The following is a 25,698-nucleotide window of genomic DNA, read 5'->3' as shown; positions in this document are numbered from 1 at the left end:
CGAGTTTTTCCTTAAATCCAAAATTAAAACATGGTACGATCTACTGATTTCAATAAGAAAATAAAAATCTTCCATAGAAAAATGTTTGGGAAAAAATCATAGAAGAGCAAAAATTAACGTAGAAAATCTGAGATTTCAACTTTGGATGAGTATTCCAAAGATATGGTAACTGCTAGATACCATTTTTTAATTTTAGTTGGTACACATACATTTCAAAAATGATATGTACTGGAAACAATAATGGTCGTAGCCATTTCACGGCCTACATAATTCAATATATGGTAAAATCTGATCAATTTCTTCTCTTAGGTGTACCGCGGAAACGGTGGGTGATAGAACCTATGTTTGTTCTGCACTTTGGTTCAGGGGAGCCTAAAGATTATGGAGCAGGTAAAATTATGCTTGGAGGAAAAAAAAAGTTGGAAATTGTCGGCCTGTGTAATTAATCACGTTTTGAAATTGATTGCAGACAAATTTTCCATCAGGTTTCGCTAAAATCAGCGTTTGAAATGGTTTTTGAAAAAGTAACTTCTGTTTTTTGTCGCGTGCGACAGCCCTAGTTTTTTTTGAATATTCTAAAAACAAAAAGTCTTCCAAAATTAATATTTACACCAATTATACAACTTATTAAGACCTATTAGATTCACTTTTGTCAAAATAAAAAACATGCTTAGCACATTGATTTTTTCCAGTTGGAATGCGTACGAATGTCGCGATCGACATTAGAGAATTACCCATATGTAAAAAGTAGCACAAATAAACTGCCGTATATAATCAATCTTGTTGCTAGAATCATTAATGATAACCTCGGAAAAGGTTAAAGCTTTTCTTATTATACAAGTACAGGAGCACCGACTTTTCATTCTAAGTCAAACCCGGCTTGGTTTTTATTCAACGCTTATATAGAGACCTAGAAGCACAGCATGGGACCGAGCGTTATAGTAGTACTTATATCACTTTTATTTCTGACAGATTTAACTGTTGCCGATGAAGAGCCTTTTAATAGTACAGTACCAGAAGAAGTTATTGAGTGCAGTCCGAGTTGTTTTAAAGTTATAAAGCCTGTTTTAGACCATTTCATGCAATTTAAAACGTCCGCGGATAAAAGCCAAAACCTAAATGAACAGTTGATGGATGTGATAAACGAAAATAAAATAAAAGAAGAGAATTTATATGCGTTGATCAAAAGCAACGATGAGCAAAAAAACACAATCAATACCCTGACCAAAAACAACGATGCTCTTATGAAAGCACAAAGTAGCAATGAAGAGCTGATAAGGATTTTTAAAAGTGAAATAAGCCAAAAAAACAATGAAATTGAAAATAAAGAAACGATTATAAATTCATTAAAAAATCAAATAAACCAAAAAAGTGAAGAACTTAAAAAAGCTAGGGAAGAAAAAGACGATTTTAGTAAAAAACTGCTTAGTTGTTCGGACAATATTATTAAAAACATGAATTCTTTGATGGAAAAAGAAAAGGAGATCCAGGAACACAAAGAGGAGATTAAAAGAAAAGACGATCTACTGAATAAAAAAGACAACGAAATCCTGGAGAAGACAGATCAGGCAAGGAGCAAGGACGCCCTGAATGAGGCCCTAACTAGTCAAATAAATGTTATATCCCAAAACTTAACAGAAACTAATGAAAAATTTTCAACATGTGATGAAATAAACTCTTGTCTCCCCTCCGGCAAAGGCCTTTTCCATATAAAGCTTCCGGGAGTGAGTGCATTTGAGGCTCCTTGCAATGGATCTGGATGGATGGTAATTCAGAGACGGATGGATGGCAGCGTGAAATTTGATCGCAATTGGACGGAATACAGAGATGGGTTTGGAAATTTGACAGGGGAATTCTTCTTAGGCCTGGAGAAGTTGCACCTCATAACTCAATCGAGACAGCACGAGCTACTTATCCGTCTGGGAAAAGTGGATGGATCCACTGCTTTCGAAAAGTATGATGATTTCAAGATTGGTAGTGGAAGGGATTCCTATCCATTGGAATCGGTTGGACGTCCCACTGGAGACGCAGGCGATTCCCTTAACAACAATTTGAACATGAAGTTCTCAACATTTGACTGGGATAATGACCTGGAGGAAGGCAATTGCGCTGAAGATGGAGGTGGCTGGTGGTTTAAGTCATGTGGAACCAGGTATACCGTAAAATTAAAATATTGTAAAATCTTAATAATGTAAAGCTTCATTCTTGAATTTACAGCTTTCTGAACGGACACTTTCACAAAGATGGTAAATCGGAGAATGAGGATGGGATAAATTGGGGAAGTTGGCACAATTACGACTGGTCTGTTTCTCTTACATCTGTTGAAATTACGATAAGACCAAAACTTTTTTAAGTAAATTTTGGATTAATTTAGAAACTTTGTTACAGAAGGGTATACAGTTATATATACTTTCAGATGCTAGCTTCAAAACCAATTTTATTCTATTTTTTAGAGCCATTAACCATGGTCACTAGAAGACATGTCTCGTCAAATGGATGAAGTATACTCTTATTTTTGCCAATTTTTATCGTCAAGGTTGTTTAGAATGTAAATTTTTTATAAGAACTACTATAATATAGTTAGATTATAGTAATAAGCTTGAAAAGTGGCTTTAAATAATCTTCGATCCTGTAGAGTTCGCAAATATTTATGTATGTGCATAGGATAAGTTCAAACCAAAACTGCTTTTATTAAAACAGATAAGACAAGCCCGGATTGTGGATAGGCTCTATGTTTCAAGACAAGCCCGGCTTAATTTTCATTCAACCGTAACACCTGGAAACACGCCAAAGTGAAATTAATGAAAAACCAATTAAATTATAAATTAAGAAACGCTTAAAAATTTATTAAACAAACAAATCCAAAAGAAACAAAAATTAAATATCATATAGTTATTAGAAAATTAAATATAACAATTAAAAAATAAATAAACAAAATAAGAAAAAAACATGAGTTGCTTGACTTTAGGATACCCGGTACTCTTTGTCTTTCTTTAAAAAAAATTGAAAAACCATTTAAAAATAATTTTTTAAATGTAAAACTGGATTTGGTTGCATACTTTAAGGAGAAAAAAGTATGAAAACATGCTACCTAAAATATGGAAGTGGAATAAATTGTATAAAATCCATTTAGAAATCTCCCAATTATAGTAATCTCCCAATATAGTAACATCATATTTTTCATATTTTTAAGAAGATTATAGTCCTGATGCACAAATGGTAATTCTTTTCCCATATCCTCTTATCGGAGGAAAAATGGCACAGATATTGTAGGAAAACCTAAGATTCAGTGATACTTTTAAATATATTTACATATATGACATTTGAAAATTTATTCAACATTAGCAGCTTTTTGCAAACTGTAATTCAAAGCATAAACGTGACCATCTATCGCGAGCATTGGTTATTTGAGAAGTTCCGCTTGGGGAATTAAAATCATTATAGATACATTTACCTGGCGGTTTCTACGCCGAAAACGAAACCCGGCCGAGTGGTGAAAAAGACAAAAAAAAAGTAGAAACTATCGATGGAGTATATAACCCAGAAAAGTTGAAAACTTCGTAGCACTCAGCGAAAATTGTTGAAATGTGGAGCAAATCGGATCTGGGAGTATTTCTGTTTTGTGTGATGGCTAGCAGTGGAAATGCCATACCAGCTGGCCTACCCAGATACAATCGATTGGGGTATTTATAATAAACTTAATATAATTCAAAAAATATACAATTTAAATTAACAAATAGACAAGGACCGTCTGCTGCTTTAAACAGCAGTTTTTTGGCTTCCAACCTACAACTGGGATACCGAACGGAATCAACTTCAGTGGTGCCAGATTTCGAATATGCATTGTTGGGTCAGGATCCAAAGGATCAGGACTGGTACCGAGTAAGTCTAACCCCGAAGACGAACAAAACCGGATACCGAGCACAGTTCGCAACCCGGAAGCATCCGCCTTTCGATGAGGAGATGGCTCACCGACACGACAAAACCATTCAGGACTTGCTCAACTGGCTCGAACGTTCCGAGGATCAAAGTCTGTGGAAAGTATACCGAGACCTTTTGGGTCCTTCAACGGAACACTTTACCGGTGACAACAAGATCGAAAATCGAGAACAAGTGCCTAGAAAGCCATCATGTCCGGATCAGAATCAGCATCTTCTGTTGGTGGGAGATGAGGGAACGGATGTAACTACTTCCACATCACAGCCACCAACTGGCGATTCGTCCAAGACAGCCAATAATTTTGTCTACTTCATTAAAGGACTTAAATGACTTGATAAAATTATTTTATTTTTCGGAAAAAAACTTTAAAATTAGTTAATCAATTATGTTAGACTCAAGATTAAAAACAATTTTATTAAAGATGGTTTGAAATATATATTAAAAGCTTAGTTTTATATATACGTTGTTTTAGAGTTTTTAAATAAAATAATTTTTTGTTATTACTTGAATTTTAAAACTATTCAATTTTGAATATATTTCAATCTTTATTTTTATTAAAAATTTAAAAAATATAACACATAGAATGCATTTTTTGTTTCTTGAAAGCTTGCAGTACCAATCTTCCTGAACTTTGAGTCCTAAAAGCTTTTCACCACATTCACCAAAAGCAGGGTACTTTCACCAAACGTTCTCTTATAAACAGATACTATTTTTTATAAGGGATTATAACCCGGATTGTCAGAGTTGACCATACCATACTGCCTGATAAGCGAAACGTTGCTATGTGAAATGAGGTCTTGCCAAAGTTGGCGGCCCAGTTAGCTCATACTTACTGGCCCACATTGGCATTTAGTTTTAAGAGTAAAGTGGCATCAAAAAAGTTAAATAAATAAAATAAAGTCAAGAGCAATGAATCAAAGTGCCCCTGAGCTTGACCTCGCCAGACAATACTATTTTTTTTCTAACTTCTCCGCCGACACCTGGCCCGACTCAATCCTGTTGGCCCGCTCCAGGCGGGAGTCTTCCAGTTCATAGGCTGCCCGGTAGGTGAGCTTACCCAGCTTCTTGTCGTAAACCAATAGACTGGGATTGAGGTGCGTCGAGTGACGGTCCCCCAGAGACGTGTAGCCCTGATCGTAGAGACTGCAATATGGCAGGCTGTAGGCCCGCAAATAGCTCCAAATGTCATGGTAGCTCCACTCCAGCAATGGGAAGATCCGCATCAAAGGCGGCCAACCATTATCGCAAGGCATCATCTCCGCCAGGTTGGAGCAGCCGGGATCGCTGTGCCGACAACCGAGGAACACGGCTTTCAATTGAGGTTCCTCAGCCACCAGCTGCTCAATAGCCAGCTTGAGGATTCCATTGTAGCGCCGCAACTGCATTCCATAGCGCTGAGAACTGGCATGGATGAACTTCTCCATTTCCTCGAAGGGATCGAGTGACTTGACATAAACAGCCCGCAGGGTCACTGCTGGCGGCTTCATCTTGGCCATAATGTCCAGCATCACCGTGCAATCCTTGCCACCGTTGAAGCTGACTATCCACTCGGTGGGACTGTACAAATCCATTGCTCGTTTTATCAACCCGCTGGAACGGTTGAGTTTTTCCCGCAACTCCACATTCAGGTTGGTCTTCTCCATAACGCTTTCCGCTGACGAAACGTGCAACCGTCGGATCTTCAAGTATATGTGGAAGACGCTATGCCTCAACTGCCAAGCGAATTTCATTTCAATAATCTAGACTGGGTTTGGGGTCGATTCAGAATCTGTATCTCAGATTCAGATAGTCGATGTCATTTACAGACAGTTTGGATAGGTTTCTAGTAATTTAGTTCCGCCTGCTACGAAAAATAGTTTTCTTCGTTTTTACAACAAATTGACGCATTCTTATAAAATATTTAATAAAAAATTTGTTAGATATACTTTTAATTTTGACTCTACTCCTCTTAAAAAATTAATAATGGAACTGTGAACATCTTTACCTTTGTAGTTTCAGATAATAAATTCTAATTCTGTTACTTTTTAAAAAAGTTTCCAAAATTATTTTACTTAACGTAGAAACTACTACTATTTATTTTCTAAAAATTTATTTACAATGACCTAAACTACGTCAAGCTTTACCTGTTTTATTTTTCAACAATTGCTCGTTATTTGAATATAATTAAAGTGTTAATTTATTATATTAATTAGTAGCTGAAAAATATTTATTATTAATAATGTATGATGTCAATTAATATAAAAAATATTTGCCTATTGGAGTTTTTGGTTTTTGGAAGAAATGGAAGGACGGTTGGTCAAGGACTCATGTTTTGGGATATACAGTTATAATTTTATAATTGTAAATATTAATACAAAATAAATTTAACGAAAATATAGTTAAAAACCAAAATTCAAACAATCATTACTAAACATTTACATTATTATTAGTAATTTAGTTGTTTCATTATAAAAATGTTATCATTCATAGTCATAAAGCTAACATAAAACCATTTTGAAATATATATTCTTCGTTTCATTTTTATTTTTATTATCGTCTTCATTTTTAAATCAATATTTTTATATAAAAAACAAATATAAATATCAACATTGCAATAATCTAGGCGACACAATTATTTGAACGGCTCGATGACTTTTTTTCACCTAAGTAAAAAGTTGGCATTTCCACCGAAAGTTTGGTTCCGCTATTTCCATAATTCATCATATTCAGTTTATAAATTTGGCATATGACAATTTGTTTACTCAACAAGTTCAGTGGCCCAAAAAAGTGGAGGAAATGTTTGTTCTTTTCACTTTCTGTTGGCCATGCAAAAAGCCTCAGTGCACACTCCCATCGGACTCGGGGGGTCGTCGTTGGGTGAACTAAAACTTGGTCAGTGCTTGGATCGGCAGTTTTCGATGCAGCTGTCAGAGCTATCGGTGTATATAAAGCCCACGGAGCGAAGTGGAAAGCATCACAGTCTGCTTCCAACCAGTCTAAGAAACCACCAATCAATCAACATGAAGTGCATCGCCATCGTCGCCACCTTCTGCCTGCTGGCCGCTTACGTCGCCGCCGACAAGGATGACAAGATGCTGGGCTCCTCCTACGGTGGTGGATACGGCAAGCCGGCCGCTGCTCCGGCCTACGCCGCTCCTGCAGCTCCCGCTTACTCGGCTGCCCCCGCTGCCCCGGCCGCCCCAGCCTACTCGGCTCCAGTCTCCATCCCGGCCCCACCCTGCCCCAAGAACTACCTGTTCAGCTGCCAGCCCAACCTGGCCCCAGTCCCGTGCAGCGCCCCAGCTCCCAGCTATGGATCCGCCGGTGCCTACTCGCAGTACGCCCCCGTCTACGCCCACCATGCCGCCCAATGGTAATCTGATCAAAAGATTCCACAGATCACAGACACAAAGACAAAAACCATGCAAGAATAAAAAATATAAAAAAAATTATGTTAAAACATAAACAAACAATTTCTTCGTTTTTTAAGTTTGGGAAGTCATTTTAAAGATGTCAAATCTTGTGGGCACAAAAAAAACAAATTCATTCAACCAAGGATTAAAAAATCAAAAATATATTAATATTGAGTTAGTTAGGACAGTTTGTTTCCTTTATTTTTCTAATTAACATCGTTGCCGTTAATATACATTTGTAAAAAAATAAGAAAAATTAACTTTAACAAACTTTATGGCTTATGTATTAAAATCGCTGCATGATACAGCCGAAGCACTTGGAATCAGCTTATAATAATAATATGTCTCTGTATGAGTTTCGTAACAAATCAAAGTGAAACAAGAGTGGTAATTGTTTAAAAATGTGAAGACTTCCGAGAGAAGTAAATTCGTTTTTGCTTTGATTTACAAAAAAATGTAAAAAGAAATCAATTTAAACATTTTTTGACTTTGTAAGAAAAAGTGTCATTGATTTCCTCTTAATAATCTTCTGGCTCGGCAACCTCGTCAAAGAAACGGGCAGCCTGCAACTGTTTTCGGATGGCTCCAACTTGGGTTAAGATTTTCGGGGACGTCGTTGAAACAGTGAACTTCTGCACAGCCGGAACCTGTTTAGAATGACTTTTAAATACAATTGAACAAAATTTAGAAGATATGCATCCCTTACCTCCCATCGCTTTTTAAGGTTGTCGATTTTCCGCTGGCCATTCCCCGCCAGCGTTGTACCCGTCTCCTGGCGGGTCATTTTGGGCATTTCACGAAGTAATGGCATGGACAGATTGTGACCCGCGGCCTCTCTGAGAACCACATCTCTTCTGGCCAAGCTCTGCGGCAAGGTTTGAGTGCCCCGATTACGGGATTCGCTTTTACTGCGCTGCAACTCCAGCTGCTGTTGTTGTTGCTGCTTCTTGGTCGCCAGATCACCGTAGTTTTTGAGGTAGCGCGACAAACGCTGATCTGTCTGGCGCCGCACTCGTTCCACGGCCTGCTCATCGGCGCTATCAAGCTCAAAACTAGTATTGGCACTTCCCGAGGCCGCGGGCAGCTCTTCGACAATCGACGGTTTAACCGGCGTGGGCTTGTAGTCGGCATGAAACACCGAATTGCGCGCAATGTTGAGGGAATACGGCGGAGAGGCTTCTGCATGATTGCTGTCCGTAGAATCCTTGGCTGCCGGCACAGCATAGTTGAGTTCGAGCACTTGAAAAGCATTCTCCGAGGTCGGTTCCTTGTCATTAACGTGGGCTCGTTCAGCGTCCCTGCCGCACGCGATCTCCTCAAGGCAAAACGAGCACAGGTTTCGACGGCAGTTCATGCAGACATTTCGCTCCCGTTGACAGGCCCAACACACATCGCTCTTGGCCAAACACTGGGCGCACATGGCGTACAGACGCTCACATTTGTGACACACCAGGGCGTAACTACTCTGGCAACGATGGCTGGCACTCCCATCTTCCTCAGCATCCAGTTCGTCTTCCTCCTTGTTTCCATCTGCATCATTGCTATTTTTGCCACCATTTTCCCCGTCGCGACGCGGCTCTTTTTGCTTCATTTTTAAAGCGAGCTTCCGCTGGCATCGCAGACAACAGCTCTCATAGCTCTTTAGCGGCTCATCACACAGCGGACAGATCTTCTCGCACAGATGGAAGCACTCGCGCTCGATCTTAGCCATTTGGGGCACCTCAAAGTCCAGCTCCACTGCCGGCGGCAAGGGCTGACCCCGTCTGTATTCGTGGTGTGCGGAATTACTGAAGTACTTATAGACCCTATTGGCGTTGGGTTCTGTGCTGATATTGATGTTCTGGTTGCTTTTGTTTTTACTGCGCGATTCAGCAAGATTATTGGTCTCCTTGGCGTGCAGCAACTGAGCGTCCTGTTCCAGCTTAGCCAGCAACTGTTCCCGCATCAAGCGATTTTGTTCCGAGTCGATGCGAGCCTGCCAACACAATGAACAAAGTTAAGAGAATTTTAATTCAATTACAACATAGTGCCATTACGTGGCGAATCTAAATCACCTAATAATCCTATCAATATTACCCTCAATTACAATTAATTTTCTCTTTCGAAAGATTTTGGTCGGGACCTAGTTCACAAATCGAATGGTAATACCAATCAGAGGCAATTAGGACTAATCAGATCAACATTTGGTCATATAAATAAACTCAAGGTTCCGCATTCGGTAGAGTTCCTGCCACTAAATTAATAAGCAATTGATTCTAGGAGATTATGTAGCTTTAGCTACCAATAATAGGCCCTTTCTTTTAGACATTACAAACTGTAATTATAACCTAGATAACTAGTGTCACCTTTTCAGCACGTAAACGTTCTTTTTCCAACTGTTCCTCCAGTTGAATGGTCTTCAGCTGAGCCTCGAGACGTCTATAGTTAGAAGTAAACATAATGTTGGACATTAAAGAGTATAATAGCATTTAACACTGAGATTGTTACCTGGTTAATGCCTCCTCCTGGCGTCGCTCCTTTTCCCTCAGTAGCTCTATGGAGCGACGCTTCTCCTCAATCTGTTGCATGAGATCCCGCTGGTAGTCCTTTTTACGCGCCGTTTCCAGCTCAGCACTGCGTAGATTTCGTTCCATAATGCCGTCACCGGTTACGATATTTGATAGCTCAACGTGTCCCAGGTCCTGGAGCAACTTGTGACGCGTGGTGCCTGGCCGAATTTTGGGCGGCACATAGTTGGGATTGCTATTTACAATTAACTCTAAGTCAGTCTTATCCGTTGTGCTGTGGTTCGAGGGGCTGGTGCTGGATGGGCTGGAACGTTTCTCTACAGGAGCCGCCGCCGCCGCTGCCGCCAACTGCGATGGCTTTCTCACTTGTCCCGGTCTTTGATGCTTGGTGACCGGTGGATGGAGCATCTGTTGGAGGGGGAAATAAAACAAATATTTACTATCTGGCCATAAATTTCACACTGCTTAGCGTAACGAGAGTTCGCACATAATTGGAATATTTTAATGGTAATATCGAGGCGCCCACCTGGTGCTTAAGAAAGTTCTGCTGGTTCTCGCGCTGGCGCTCACGCAAATAATTCTGCCGCTTCTGATTTTCATTGTTAAAGCCGGGGAAGTACGAATAAAATGTGTCCGTAACCCATTGCTCCATATCATCCTGTGTGGAAAAGAGAAGGCATTTGTGAACATTCGTCCTCTATGCTTTGGCGTATGCTTGCATGTATATATTTATTCTATATTCCTTATCGCTGGACTCCATTTTTCTAATTCCCCCCTCCCAGTTTCCTTTGGCGACACTAACCACCAGCAAGAAGCTTGTATACATTTTTAGACGTGGAACTGAGTAAGGCAACAAATTATTCCAGCTCCGTTCTGTTCTCCGTTCGCCTTTTGGGGTCAGTAGCACCGTAGCACCAGAGCTTCGCGAAGCAGGAGCTGCTCCAGCCAACACTCCACAATGCCTACTGCCATTTTTGCACATAATTTTTATGCCGTCGACGGGGAAAATCGCGTGCACCGACGGCATCAACAAAATTATATATAATCCAAACAATCCCCTCAAGACAAGGGATCGAATGGACAAATACCCACTCTTGAGAAGGTTAAAATTAGCAGAGAACTTTATAAATGAATTACAAAAGAAAGAATTGAAATACTCGTATAGTTGGTCAGTTGCCTAAACAACTCCTATAGACAAGGGGTAACAAATATAATAATATAAAGGACGAGACGCTTCGTAACACGACTGCTGAAGGCGCCTTTGGCACTCGGCTGAGACGCTTCTCCCTGCCATTTTATCAACCCGGCCCAGCTGTTCCGGCCTACTACGCTACCCAGGCCTGAAGAGCTTAACCTGCACTTCCATTTATTAGCTGCATGCATTACGCTTCACTCTTTATTAGTCCTGATGATGGGCGCCTTAATTAAGAAAGGTTTTAACGTTTCCATCATTTGAACGGAGTGGCTTCATTCGAGACCGAGGATATCTGGGTAAATGTTTTAACTTTGCATAATTAAGTGCAATTTGCTATTAAGTAGCAGTTCGTTAATAGTTACTGAAGTGTTCTGTCACAAAACGAAGGCGCAAAAACCATAACTTGCCAGTAATTCAGGTCAAGGAAACTATCAAATTGAAGACTACGAAACAGACGGGCATCAGGGGGACCTAACTACGGGGTCACGCAGTTCAAGTCAGGGTGGGGATTGGTGGAAAGTCTGGTGTTAATTATTCTTACGCAGTTCAACGAGGAACTAAATGTGATGGGATGTTTTTAATACTTATGATTGGATTTTTTAAAATTTATTCAGATGTCTTTCTTGTTAGATGACGGCATGCTTCTCTTTATAATTGTCTGTCATATTTATTGAGAGCATGTTACACCCACTGTGCGTAATCTATTCCAGGGGCTCTGTTTACTACGCCCATTCATTGGACTCGATTGCGTGTGAAATCAAAATTGGGTTAACTAAGTGCCAGCTAGTGGGTGTGCGGAAAGTGCGAAAACCAACGAAAATGCGCGTGAAAGCTGAACGGGTTGGGATGCCTTTGTTGTCGCTGCCACGGATCTTTATAAGTTCAAGGGCAGTTAAGAATGTTAATTCGAATGGAGAGATGGTCAAGTGATAGGCATTGGCATGACCTCACTTAACCAATAGGCTGTCACTTTGTCGGACTCACGAGGACCGATTAGTCCTGTTCCCAACCGGCTATTTAATTACTACTTGTCTGCTTTCCACCTTTGCCTAGGTCATGACTTTCATTTGTAATATACCCGGAAACCAAAGTTCCTGTTTAACCTACTGTAGCATTAGTTTATTTTTTAAATAGGGTAAAAATTGTAAATGCCTGGGAGCTTCATACATATAAGCTGAGCATTGTCATTAGCCACTTACAAAAGGCACTAGAAGGCGGAGTTGACAGTTGGGCGTGCCCCATACGTGCCACATGCACGAAGCTGGCCATTAAATATGAAAGTAGTCGAAAAACCCAATTTCAAATTCATCCAGAAAGTGCACAACAGTTTGAATTTAAGCTAATCAATGTGAATCCAGGTATATATACTATACTCTCCATAAACTTAATGTGAAAAGTAGAAATTTTGGTTTTCAATGTTTAACAAAAAATATTTAAAATAAAACACAATTTAAAAAGGGAAACTGATTTGGGGTCAAACAATTTCAGGTTGAGTACATTTTTAGCATTTGATCAATATTTAGTTTACGTCACTCTGATTTTTGGGTTAACTAGCTAGCGTTTGCCGGTTGGCCAAATCAAGTCAATTAGAATGGTTCCCTAGGACCGTGGTCCGTTCCGTTGGCTGGGTTCGATTCGCCGGCAATCAGGAACACACCCCCACATTTTGCTCACCTCATATAGGTATTTTTTGGTGGTATATTTAATGGAATAACGAAATGTATGCAAAGTAATTTCAAGTTCAGGCCAAACAAAAGCCAACGCAACAAACGAGCTTCAAATTACAACTGAGAGCGGTGCCAGCAAATTCATTAAACCAATGAGTCGCTCACAGCCGGGCCAGAATGGTAACTGGAGCACGAAATGGTCGGACTTACACCAGTTATAGCAACAGTAGAGGCTATAACAACACCAACGCCGATGACGGCTCCAACAATGGGCCATGCAACATTGATAGCGGAAGGAAACGAGGCCGCGCTGAAAACGCAACGAAACACGGAAAAGCCAAAAGAAATAATCTGAATAATTAAAATGTCCAACTAATTTTACTGCGCTCGTGTTATCCCCGTCAAATCCATACGCTCCGCCGTCTTAGCCGTAGGGTGTTAGCCAGACAGGCAATTATTTACAAACCAGCTGCTCTGACTGGTAGCCCTTAGAGAACTCAAATCAAATAAATAATGCAAGCTGAAAAGTGAAAACGGGAATTGGCAATCGCTGAATCCTCAATCACGATATGTATGCATTAATGGAGTACAATTGTGTATGAGCCAAGTGGGTAGTATATAGCTTAATAATAAATCTTAATAATACTTCTATTATGATGTTTAAACAATAGTTGTCAGCTTAACCAAATTTAAAGATAATCTATCTATAATACTTATAGTTAACAAATAATCGTATATTACATCTGCTATCACTGCTACTTGAAGTCCACAAAATAATCCAAGTACTGTATCGCAACTCACCCAACTGCAGTAAAGAACACTGTAAAATCTTGGAGGCAACTGATGTACAGAAATCTTAAAGATTTTCAAACAGTTCCAAAGATCCAATAGATTCAACGAGGCGTGGAGAAACTAATTTTGCGCATTTATGGCAAACCGCCTTAAAAATTGGCAATCCGATGCGTTGTGATGCGTCAGTGAAGCGCAACGCACGAATTCATTGGATATATGGATCGAATCTACTCACCTTTCGCCGGATTGGCAAGCGATTCTCACTTAGCGGTCGCCCGCTATCCAAATTGCGTCGTAGAGTCTCATTTGGCGACTTGTACTGACGGGCGCTGCCTATGAGCAGCTGGCGCTGGTTGGCGAATTCCTTGGTCGATTTCGATGGACTGGTGCCGGAGCCAAACTCCTCCGATTCCTCCCCCAACTCCTCGCCAACTGCATTGAGGTTGCTTAAGTCCAAGTCCAAGTAAAGTTCTTCGTTTGTTGTGTTTGCGTTTTGACCGCTGGTTGCCAAGGAAGACGATTCCTCAGTAGGTTCGGGTTCATTGGACTGCTTCGCCCGGCGACATTGCACTTTAAGGTTGGGGGAATGCATCAGCCGCGCCGCAGGGCAAGCGGCCGTGGCTTTTTTGTGATTGGACAGACGTTCGCGCTCCTTTTGCAATTGCTGGCGCTCCAGGGTAAGGAATTGTTGCAGGTCCATTTCTGCAATAGAGAATTCGGTGCGCTTGGTGCAACATGACCATGATAAATCGACAATATATAAAAACATACCATATTTCAGATACTAAAGAGGAATTTAACTTATTGCCAACGCAACAAGTATGTACTAGACTTTGTTATTCTTTATATTATTCTATTGGCGTCGGTTCGAAAGTGTTGAATGTTTTCCGCGTTTAGTGTGACCTTTTGTTAGTTTGGCTGATTAGCCAAAATTTTAGTATTGGTAAGTTTCTGGAAACATGAGTTTTGTTGAACAGTGGTAGAAAACACTATAGCGAAAAGCGCGAAATTCAAAATTAGACGTACCAATAAAGGTTTTGCACTCTTCAATGTGGTAGTTAAATCTAGATTTTAAAATACAAATGAATGTGACAGAAACATTTCAGTATTTAGGGTTTGGTTTAGTTTCAGTTTTTCTTTAGAGCACTTATGGTGAAAAATTTCATGAGTTACAAATATCTCATAAATACGCTTAAAATTTCATCAATTTTTTTCCACACCAAACAAGTATATTTTTGTAAGCTCCCCGGTCACGATCAAGATCCATTGAGCAACCTTTACCAATATGGGGACATTGGGCAATCAGTTTATCCTATCGCGGGAGCGCCGTCGCTTCGGACGCCAATGTCTCTTCACCGACCGCAACGAGATGATCCTTAGTGTCCAGCCAAGCGGACGTCTGCGCCTAAAGTACATCCTACGGAATCCGATTGACGAGCGGACCCAGCTCAGTCCACAGTACGCACTGTCTACAGCAATCACCCAGAATGTGACCCTGGACAACCACGGGCTAAACCACTATGAAGGTGGCTGGAACGTTAAGGAGGTGAACGTAATGGACGAGGAGGCCACTTTGCGCTACCGCAAAAAGGTCGAGCGCGACGACAGCTGGGGCATTGAGGTAAACCAAATACTACGCGACGTGATGACTATTAGTTCGCAAAACAATTCAATCAACATATATCAAGAATTTTTTATTGATTTGCCGGAAGATTTGGGCCGCGGCATCAAAATAAACATAACTGCCAAGATTATCAGTGTCTTCCATGATCTTTGGTTTCCGGCCAGGAAGCTCACTGCTTGCGAGTGGAGCACATCAGAGCCCTGGTCGTTCATTCTTACCTACTGCGAACCGCGCAGCATGACACAGGACTATGTGCCGCCCGAGAACCAGCTGCCTGACTTTGGCAACAACAATCCCAATGAATTCTTCAAATGGGACTCGGACGACCCTATCCGACCGATAGCCCACTACCGCTCTTCGCCCAGTTATGGCATGTTGAACACGATGGTGCTTATCGCCAAGGTCTGCATGAGGGAGGAGAACTACATGGTGGGCGGCTTCAATAGCGGCCAGGTGTGTTACTGGAACTCGGACGAGTTTGGTCCGCCAAAAAAGATCTGTCCCTTGGAGGCCTCACACCGCGAGGCAACCACCGCCGTCTGTTGGGTTCACTCAAAGTTGAACACCGAATTCTATTCCGGTTCGCTCGATGGTTCTGTAAAGTATTGGGACACTCGGGATCTAGTGATGCCGGTCCATGAGATTCTTTGCGAGCCTTTTCCTAACGATGTGCAAATCAGGCAAGACTCACACGGTGTCACAGTGATGGAGTTCGAGTACACTATCCCCATTCGATACATCCTTGGCAGCGACATGGGATGGGTGTTTGCTTGCAACCGTAAAGGCACCACCGCCACGGAGACAATTGCTTCCTGTTACCCGATGTTCTGTGGTCCCATTCGCACCATTATGCGAAATCCGTTCTTCGTGAAAAACTTCATGCTCATCGGCGACTGGCGGATGCGAGTCTGGTCAGAGGAAGTAAAGAACGCACCGAGCACCTTCTACTTCCGGCGGCGCCACCAACTAATAAGCGGCGCCTGGAGCACTGGCCGCTGCTCCCTCTTTGTCCTCGGAGATAATCGAGGGAACCTCGAATTCTTTGACCTTATCATGTTGCATAGCAGACCCATATTAACCATAAAGTTTAAGTATCCGGTGGTTCATCTAATGTTCCGGCCAGATGGCCAGGTCCTCTCCGTGGGCCTGGGCAATGGGGATTGTATACTATTGCGGATGGACGAGGGCATGCGTTCGGCCACCGTCAAGGAGAAATCCCTTATGATGGCGGTAAGTGACCAAACACAAAATATTCTTAAGTTCTTATTGTTTTTTTTTATTCTGTGTTAACACGCAATAGAATTTTTCTATTTTCAATCTATAAGAATTTTTGGGATCTTTAATAGGCTCAACCGAAGTAACATGAAAAGTTTTAACTTTAGACTCAGTACGAGATTTACTTGAGGGTAAAGTGATCTATACCTCCTCTTCCATTCATTTATAGAATATTTTGTTTTGACTTATGAATCTTTTGAAGACACGTTTATTGATCTGACTTACCCTGTTTGCAATATTAATCAAATTAGACAGTTCCTTTAGGTTTCTATATTCAAAATCGAAATCTTTCTTAACTTCCAAAGCCACTTGACGAGCATATGTTAATTTATTTTATAATCAAAAGTAGTGAAGAATAGTTCAATAGTCTCCAATTGTTGTGAAGCGATAGCTCTTCCCTGGGACTTCATCACGACCGCTAATCCTTGACTAGAAAATACTTCCAAAATCTTTAAGGCCTGACCTATTTGTTCAGTATCCGAGCAGAAATCTTTGTGCATCTCCTTCAAAATAACATCCACCAGATTTCTGCTCTTTCCCATCACTAACGTTAAAAGTAAATGATAAGGTCAAATTGTTGCAAACAACACTCTTAACCGCAAAAATTAAAAAAAAGGATATAAAAGTCTTAAAATAGTTATAAAGGATGTATCGTATATCTTGTATCTATCGTACCATTTTTTTTAAATGTTATTCTTTTGATAAACAAATGTGTACCACACGTTATTCTGAATTACGCACAGGCATTAAGGAAAATTACTGTTTTTATTACTTATTTATGTATACAATCTTAACAAAATCAGTACAAAAAATAATTAAAGTGTGTTTTAGTTTGAAAAACGTACGCTCCTTATCGGGTATTTGCTAATACCAATGTTCAATAATTGATAGAGGTCCGAATGATGATGATAGAATAATGATACATAAATGTCTCTGAGCGGTCTTTATCCAGATTAATTTCATACAAATATAGTATAGGCTGTCAGATAAAACATTATTATATTGAAAATAAAAGAGTAGTGCCGATGATTTAAGGACCAATCCTAGAAATCCGTCTCTAGAAAAGCCACCCGCACACACTGACACACTGAGTTCCTATCATACTTTTGAAGAAAGTTAGAAAGTTGGTCATCCCGCCCACCGATCTCCATGAAATTGTTGATCAATTTTTTCCACGCCCAGCTCTACCAGTAGTCTGTCCGCCACATATTCATTATCATTATTTCATTATCAATGACCCAGTTTTATTTTCAAGTTCAATGTTTTCCAAGAATTTTATTTTTATAATATATATATATATTATTGGTTCTGGGAATAACTTGATGCCTATTCTCATTAATTGCAATAAATTCAGTGCAGTGAGACTTAAATAAAGGTCCTCAATGATAAGACCTTTGTCTTATAAAATCGACAGTCATTGATCACAGCAGCATTGATATTTGTACCACTTAGAACTTTAAAAAACTATCCCACAGTATGAAGTAGCTCTTGGTAAGACGGGTGTCGACGCTTATTTATGACTTCTTTTAAGCATAGGAGATTCTACTTTGGGAAAAATGGCAACAAGAATCGTTTAGATATGTTTTAGATAAAGCTAGGATGTCACTTAAGAATCAAAAAATGGTGTTTATACATGATGATTTGGTTAAATGTCTTAATTACGCTGTTCATTTTACTCAGTGCGCTGGATGTTCAATTCAATAGCCTTCAGCTGTTGAATGAATCTCCTAAGCGGAAAAAATCTGCTACTAGGGAAGTTGCAGCTCCAGTAATCGCGGAACAGCTGGATCCTCCCGCAATAATGCAGCCGCTCATTTCCCTTGCTACTCCAAGAGCAGGGACGGTAAATGAAAAGTTAGCACCCGAATTTACCGTAGCAGAGCAAAATTTGTCTGCTTTGTCCTCCATGGCATCACTCCAAGTGATTCCCAGGAATACCCTTGAATTAACCCCCATAGCTTCCACTAGAAATGGTAACCCGCCGCCCGGACCCCCGGAACGGACTGATGCCGCGGTATTACCGACCGTGGCACCAAAACCATTACAGGTAATACCACCTGTTAGACAAATATTTGTCTCACGGCTAGCCCCCGATACCTCGGAGATTGATATCTCGGTTTATATCAAAGCCAAAACCAAGGCCGTTATTAGAGTGGAAGACATTAGGAAATTTAAATACTCCTACTCGAGGCGCATGTCATCCTTCATGATACGTGTGCCAGTGCCGATGTTTGTGACAATATGTTCGCCTGGCTTCTGGCCAGAGGATATATTTGTACAAGAGCATCAGCCGAGTAATGTAAAGAAAAAAAACTCGAAGCCTGCCGGAGTCAAGCTCCCAACATCTGTCCAATCCGACTCTTCAAAAAACTATCACGTTCTATCAATCTTACCTATCAGAACTGTCGGGGCCTACGTAGCAAGCTCCCTAGACTTTATTCTGATAGTCTTTCCTTTGCGTCCCATATTATAGTCTTTACTGAAACTTGGTTAAAGCCGGAGATCTTTTGCTCCGAAGTTTTTCCAAGTAGGTACACCACTTTTAGACGTGACCGACCTCTGCGAAGAGGAGGAGGAGTCTTAATTTCTATTGACTCCAATTTCGTTTCTGAAGAGGTAAAGTTACCAGAGTTTGGTGATTTCGAATTTATTTGCGTTAAAGTCATATTATCTGCTCAATCATTGTTTATTACATGTTCTTACATTCCACCATCTTCCGAGCCGCCCACATACTGGCATCACTTGTCGGCTATACAGGCTGTTACCAATCTTATGTCAGATATTGACCTTCTGATAGTTCTTGGCGACTTTAATTTACCAGAACTCAATTGATCAATTACTGAAAATTTTACTTTCTTATCACTTTCCACCCATCACGATTTCACGGCGGGCATCTTTGACTTGTCCCTAGGCCAGATCAACCATGTTAGAAATTCGTTAGGTCGGCTTCTTGACTTATGTTTTGTATCTGATCCAGATAGTACCACACTTTCCAGAGCGTTGCCCCTCTCAACCCCTGAAGATCCATACCACCCAACGCTTGAAGTTTCAATTGAAACCAATTCTGGTGTCAATCAGAAGACTTCCTGCGTATCAAAGAAGATTCGTTGTTTTCGTAAGGCTGATTTTCGTAAACTTAATTTATTAATTGATACTTTTGACTGGTCCGATATTCTGGCATGCACTGATATAAATATCATCGTAGATAAATTTTATTTGACATTAAATTCATTTTTTGACTTAAGCGTGCCGTGGAAATATCCGTCCGCTACAAATAATCCACCTTGGTTTACAAGGTGCCTAACTAAATTAAAAACATATAAAGACAGGCTTTTAAATAAATATAAAAGAACCTGTAGCAGCATAGATTTCTCAAGATACTTAATAGCTCGGCTAAATTTCTCCGTGCATAACGCCGAATGTTATAAAAATTATATTCGCCGCTGTCGGATTCAGTTCACTCAGGATCCAAAGCAGTTTTATAACTTTGTAAACACGAAGCGTAAACATGTATCTTTTCCCTCCCTACTTACGTATCAAAATTTATCAGCGACTTCGGATCAGGCCATTGCGGATTTATTCGCAAAATTTTTCCAAACAACTTATTTACCTCCTAACACTTCAGATCAGCCATACGCTTACAACATTCAACCAACTAATAGTATATTTGTTCCATTTCTTTCTGAAAACAATATACTATTGGATCTTCAAAAGGTAAAACCAGTTTATTCGCCAGGCCCCGACGGAGTACGGAGTAGGGCTCTGTGCAAACCTCTTCAAAAACTATTTAACTTATCTTTAGAATCTTCGATTTTCCCCCTTAAATGGAAGGAATCTTTCATAATTCCTCTGCACAAAAAGGGGAAAAAATCCGATGCTGCCAACTACAGAGGCATCTCAAAATTGTCAGCGATTCCAAAGTTATTCGAAAAATTAATAACTCCTCATTTGCAACACCTATGCTCATCAATAATTTCTCCATGTCAGCATGGTTTCATTAAGCGTCGCTCAACCACCACAAATTTATTGGAGTTGACATCCTTTGTTTTAGATGGCTTCCAAAAGGGACTTCAAACTGATGTTATTTACACAGACTTTAGTAAAGCATTTGATTCAGTTAATCACTCACTCTTGTTGAGTAAACTAAATCTTTTGGGATTCTCAACCGACCTCATTACGTGGATCTCCAGCTATTTAAATGGAAGAACACAGAGAGTCTTATTTAAAAATCAATACTCCCGCTTAGTCCGTGCCACATCTGGTGTCCCTCAAGGAAGCCATCTTGGCCCATTACTATTCACTCTTTTTATAAATGACTTGCCCCCATCCATAACGAACGCGCTGGTACTAATGTACGCAGACGATGTTAAGCTTTGTCTCCAATATAAGTTCCCGTCTGCCCAAAACAGACTCCAGTCGGATCTTGACAATTTTCAAAAATGGTGTTTCGCTAATGACTTAGTACTTAACGGATCAAAATGCAAACTTATGTCTTTTTATCGTACTAGTCCTCACCAGGCTTCGTACAATCTCTCTGGGATTGCCTTAGAAAAATTAACTCAGGTTAATGATCTTGGTGTCCTCTTAGACATAAAACTTAAATTTTCCGACCATATTTCTTCAATGGTTAATAAGGCTAAAGGTGTTGTCGGTTTTATTAAAAGATGGGCAAAGGAATTTAACGACCCTTACATTACTAAAAGCTTATTTATATCCTTGGTCCGCCCGATACTGGAGTACGGTTCATGTGTCTGGTGTCCCCAATACGGTGTTCATCAAGACCGCATAGAATCCGTACAAAAAAACTTCTTATTATTTGCTCTTAGGGGACTTAACTGGGACGCAAATCTTCACCTACCTTCGTATAATAGTAGACTCCTACTAATAAACTTACCCTCCTTAAAAAACCGTAGAACAATGCTGGGTGTCGTTTTCCTACAGAACCTTATTACTGGTGATGTAGATAGCCAGCACTTACTAACACGCTTACAGTTTAACGTTCCGAATAGAAGGACCAGAAACTTTAGTCCTTTATTCTTAAGCCATTGTAGATCGACATATGCACAGCATGATCCCATTAGGATTTTATGTTCGAACTACAATGGTCTGTATAATATTATTTCTCTTTCCTCCCAGTCAAATTTGAAAACCTCCATTTTAAATTACCTACAAGAACATACTAATTCTTCCTCGTTTTCTTTATAATCCTTCTATTTAAACTTATATACTATACTCATTATACTAACTCGAATTTATTCCCGCGATTCGAGCCGTACGTTATGCGGCAGGCGCCCCTCGGTCGGTTGGGCGGGAGGTGGGCTGTACGTATGCAGTGGGAACCGCGCGATTTTGGATTTTAAAGGATTCAGGTTTTCTAAGGAATTAATAGTACAATAATTTTTTTTATTTTCCTTTCTTTATGGCTTTTTCTTGACATTTTTATTTATTTTTTTTATTGAAGTAGTAACAATTATCTGTTATTTATATATACAATTTTACAATTAATTAATTATAATTAAGAATTAGGAAAATTATTCTAAAAGAAAAACAAACAATTTAGATTTTATTACATCAAGGGATAATTCAGGGGAAAATAAATGGGACAATAGATTATAATATTTACAGATAACACGAAAAGGATCATGGTCCGCAAAATTTGATCTACAAATTGGTAACCAAAGGGGTCGGAAGGACCTGGTTGACCTATTTGGAACAGAAAATTTGATTTTTTCAAGTAAAAGATTAGAGTCAACTTGACCAAGAATGAGTTTATGAAGGAGCATGGCCCCAGCACAATAACTTTAGCCGACAACGATATGGTGGAAGAAGACCATCTGAGTCCCAGTTTAAATATTTTAAGGCAAATAAAAGAAACTGCTTTTGCACTGATTCAATACTTCTTTGATGAACCATATACTGCGGACTCCAAACGCATCAACAGTATTCAAGGATCGGACGAACCAAAGAGATATACAACGTTTTAGTGGTAAAGGGATCATCAAACTCTTTTGACCAGCGCTGGATAAATGCAAGTACTCCTCTGGCTTTATAAACTGTTAGAGAAATATGTTCATTAAACGACAGCTTGTGATCGAAGAGAACTCCAAGATCATTCATTAAGGAAACACGATCTAAAAAGTGATTTCCAAGTGAGTACGAGATGACATGAGGTGTGCTACGGTTAAACGTCATAACCTTGCATTTTGAGCAGTTTAGTGAGAGGAGATTATTAGAGCACCACAAGAATACTTCGTCAAGGTCAAACTGTAGATGTCTATGAAGAAAGTGGTCAGAGTAAGAAAAACAGAGCTTCACATCATCAGCATACATAAGTGTAGTAGCATAGCTCACGACACTAGGCAAGTCGTTAACAAAGAGGATAAACAGAAGAGGTCCTAAGTGACTGCCTTGCGGAACACCAGATGTTACTTTTATAACTTGAGATGTGATGTTCTTGAACAAAACCCGCTGCGTACGATTAGATAGATATGAAGTCATCCACTTTATGATATTAGGAGGGAAACCCATAAGATAAAGTTTCTGGAGACAGGAGACGGTGATTAACAGAATCGAAAGCTTTGCTAAAATCGGTGTAAATAACATCGGTTTGCATTCGTTTGAGAAAACCCTTATGGACGATCGAAGTGAATTCTAGCAGATTGGTTGTTGTAGAACGATTTTTGACAAAACCATGCTGGGTGGAGGAAATTATGCTTTTGCAATGAAGTTGCAGTTGCAATGTAACCATTTTCTCCAGCAGCTTGGGAATCGCAGAAAGTTTAGCAATACCACGGTAGTTATCAATAAGTATTTTAAAACCTTTCTTATGAAGTGGAATAATAAAAGATTCATTCCATCTCTTGGGAAGGCATGAAAGGTCCAAAGATAAATTGAATAGGATAGTAAGTGGATAGCATAGGATATCGGAGCAGTACCTAAGAATACAGCTCGGGACGTTATAAGGACCAGCAGAAATAGAGATATCCAAGGTTGAAAGAGCATTAGAAACATCAAGATGATTAAATTTAGACAATTAGATATTGTTTATATATATAATTATTTAATTATAACTCATTTATTTGAACTACATATTTATAAATAAAATATTTATAAATTTATATTATATTCATTTTTTATTCAATTTACTTTTTTATTTTGATTGATATATACAATATTTTTATCTAGATGTTTGAACGGGAAATCTCACGGTGCAAACTCTTAGAGGCCCGCGAGGAGGAGATCAAGCTCAAGAAGCGACTCACCATCCTTCATGAGGAAGAGGCCCGCAAAACCTTGGCCAAATTGGAAGCCAAGAAGAAAAAGATATTGGCCAAGAAGGAGGCAGCGCCCAAAGAGGAAGACGAAGCCACTATTCTTCTGCGGCTCATCGAGGGCGACGAGGAGTTCAGCAAGACCATGATGGAATTTAACGAAATTATAGATTTAGTTACGGCCAAACGATCTAAGAGGATTAATTCAATAGAACGTACTGTATTTGAGAGGGATCTATATTATTAATATTTGACTATAGTTTACATTTTTGGCAAGTATTTTTGCACAGATATGTCTAACTTTTATGTTGAATATGCATTTAAATAAAATTATGGAAATATTATTTTTTTACTAGCCAGAAAACCAATAGACAATAAAATTCTAAATGAAAATTTAATAATTACTGGTTGCTTCAATTTTGGCTTAAACAAAATTAAAAATTTTTACAATTATTTTGAATAAGAGAATGAAGTTAGAAAATATAAAAGTTTAAAAATGGCCATGTTCATAGATTTTAAAAGTATAGTAGATTAGATTCCTTATCTCTGTTTGGGGTTTTCATATAAAAATATTCAAATATTTTATTTTAATGGCGAATCTCAATCCACTTAATGAAATTGAGTGTTACTTTGTTGTGGAAAATACCCAAAATTAATTTTATTTAGATATTTATTTAGAGTTTATTTTAATGATAAAAAGTTAGAGCCGATTTTATTGAACATTTATCAGAAAAGGAACATTTTCTTTTATAAAAAAATGCTCTATTGAATGTATTTAAAATTTTTCAAAACCACATCCGCATTAATGGATTTTTACATTGGGATAGCTGGAGTGGAAATTTCCTTTAATAGGCGTTCATCTTTGAGTGGGTAAGGTTCATATTATGATGTTTAACAATCTCCTATGCTCATGATTTGAGAAGCAGCTGAAGCCATCATTTCGAAATTACAATTTTCTGGTAGTGATCGGATTATTCGCGAAATCCTTTCCATTCCACACGATTCAGAAGCCTGACGTTTCGACCTTACTTGATTCCTAGCATATCCCTTCGAGCCATAGCCGTGCCAAATAACGTACTCATGGCACTTGTGGCCCATATCGTCTAGTTTCGGAATTATCTGAGCACGGAGATTTGGTTCCGAAAAAAGCAGCAATTGATTGTTCTGCATAGAAATAATTTTAATTAACTTAAAAAAATTAATTTTGATGGTTTACTTACCCTGTTTGCGATATCAATTAAGGTAGCCAGGGAATGCAGGTTCTTATCATCGTCTTGTAGAGCCTCGTCGACTTCCACAGCTATTTTCTTAGCATAGGTAATCTTTTCATCCAGTATCCGGAAGAACACTTCGATTGCCTTTAGTTTTTGATCAATGGAAACCCTCTCCGGCCGAAGAATCACGTGAGCTAATCCTTCATAAGCGAATGTTGGTAACATCGTTAGGGCCATGCCTATGTTGCCAGTTACAATAACAACGACGGTCCGAAAAATGGTGTCAATAACTATGGAATTCATCATATCCATAACACTTCCTTTTCCGTCCAATGCCTCCTGCAGGGACTGCTTCTTCTTTCCGTAGTATCCTTCCGGACCGAAATCGTTGTTCATCTCCTGCAGAATGACGTCCAGCAATTGTTTTAAATTTTCTACTTTAGCCTGAACCAGTTCCAACAAATGCAATGAACCACTCGTTTCTCTGAGCCCCACGGCCAGAGCCGTCACAGTCATGTTCCACAGCAAATCCCTGTCCACGTCTGTCAACTTCGCGTCAAAGAGAATTGGTGTGATTATTTCCAGAGTACTGTTAATGGCAACACACCACTCGTAGACAGGACCGACGCACTTTTTGTACGTGAGATGGGCATCTGAGTTCAACAGGCGTAATTTGTCCAGATTCTTCTTAGCTTCCCCCTTCCCCTTCTTTTAAATTGTTAATATGTAAGTAATAACACATATAAAAATCTTTCTATATATTCATAATATATTCCTTTGGTTCTTAAAAAAAAACCATATTTTATATAAGGAACTAAGGAA

General features: G+C 39.5%; 6 protein-coding genes across 9 annotated transcripts; 4 read left to right on the top strand and 2 right to left on the bottom strand.

The window, feature by feature from the left end:
• The first annotated feature begins 878 nt into the window (after positions 1–878).
• Positions 879–2,944, top strand: LOC6504317 (fibrinogen-like protein 1). 2 transcript variants are annotated; one of them, XM_014904942.3, is made up of 3 exons: positions 881–2,152; positions 2,218–2,353; positions 2,417–2,943. In XM_014904942.3, exons 1-2 carry the CDS (start codon positions 924–926, stop codon positions 2,351–2,353), a joined length of 1,365 nt encoding a protein of 454 aa, XP_014760428.1. In that variant the 5' UTR covers positions 881–923; the 3' UTR covers positions 2,417–2,943. The 2 variants fall into 2 exon arrangements, with proteins under 2 accessions (XP_001965043.2, XP_014760428.1); XM_001965007.4 differs by having other exon boundaries at positions 879–2,152; positions 2,218–2,944.
• Positions 2,945–3,087: 143 nt separating this feature from the next.
• Positions 3,088–4,375, top strand: LOC6504319. Its single transcript, XM_032455101.2, has 2 exons — positions 3,088–3,683; positions 3,741–4,375. Exons 1-2 carry the CDS (start codon positions 3,586–3,588, stop codon positions 4,267–4,269), a joined length of 627 nt encoding a protein of 208 aa, XP_032310992.1. The 5' UTR covers positions 3,088–3,585; the 3' UTR covers positions 4,270–4,375.
• Positions 4,376–4,476: 101 nt separating this feature from the next.
• Positions 4,477–5,761, bottom strand: LOC6505883 (FAD synthase). Its single transcript, XM_001965005.4, has one exon. The coding sequence runs from the start codon at positions 5,667–5,669 to the stop codon at positions 4,890–4,892; it is 780 nt and encodes a 259-aa protein (XP_001965041.1). The 5' UTR covers positions 5,670–5,761; the 3' UTR covers positions 4,477–4,889.
• A 1,122-nt stretch (positions 5,762–6,883) lies between these two features.
• Positions 6,884–7,386, top strand: LOC6504322 (vitelline membrane protein Vm34Ca). Its single transcript, XM_001965004.4, has one exon. The coding sequence runs from the start codon at positions 6,939–6,941 to the stop codon at positions 7,293–7,295; it is 357 nt and encodes a 118-aa protein (XP_001965040.3). The 5' UTR covers positions 6,884–6,938; the 3' UTR covers positions 7,296–7,386.
• Positions 7,387–7,501: 115 nt separating this feature from the next.
• Positions 7,502–14,422, bottom strand: LOC6505872. 3 transcript variants are annotated; one of them, XM_001965003.4, is made up of 7 exons: positions 14,264–14,422; positions 13,728–14,194; positions 10,365–10,496; positions 9,819–10,246; positions 9,677–9,749; positions 8,038–9,306; positions 7,502–7,978 (listed from the first exon to the last, which is right to left on the bottom strand). In XM_001965003.4, the coding sequence occupies exons 2-7, from the start codon at positions 14,190–14,192 to the stop codon at positions 7,850–7,852; spliced, it is 2,496 nt and encodes an 831-aa protein (XP_001965039.1). In that variant the 5' UTR covers positions 14,193–14,194; positions 14,264–14,422; the 3' UTR covers positions 7,502–7,849. The 3 variants fall into 3 exon arrangements, with proteins under 3 accessions (XP_001965039.1, XP_032310991.1, XP_014760515.1); XM_032455100.2 differs by lacking the exon at positions 10,365–10,496; XM_014905029.3 differs by lacking the exons at positions 13,728–14,194; positions 14,264–14,422 and adding an exon at positions 12,233–12,438.
• A 174-nt stretch (positions 14,423–14,596) lies between these two features.
• On the top strand, positions 14,597–24,006 carry LOC6504325 (dynein intermediate chain 3, ciliary). The gene is made up of 2 exons (XM_001965002.4): positions 14,597–16,346; positions 23,577–24,006. The coding sequence occupies exons 1-2, from the start codon at positions 14,778–14,780 to the stop codon at positions 23,907–23,909; spliced, it is 1,902 nt and encodes a 633-aa protein (XP_001965038.2). The 5' UTR covers positions 14,597–14,777; the 3' UTR covers positions 23,910–24,006.
• Positions 24,007–25,698: the final 1,692 nt, after the last annotated feature.

The sequence above is a fragment of the Drosophila ananassae genome, chromosome 3R (assembly GCF_017639315.1).
Source record: "Drosophila ananassae strain 14024-0371.13 chromosome 3R, ASM1763931v2, whole genome shotgun sequence".
Taxonomy (NCBI): domain Eukaryota; kingdom Metazoa; phylum Arthropoda; class Insecta; order Diptera; family Drosophilidae; genus Drosophila; species Drosophila ananassae.
This window is presented reverse-complemented; position numbering and strand designations above follow the sequence as displayed.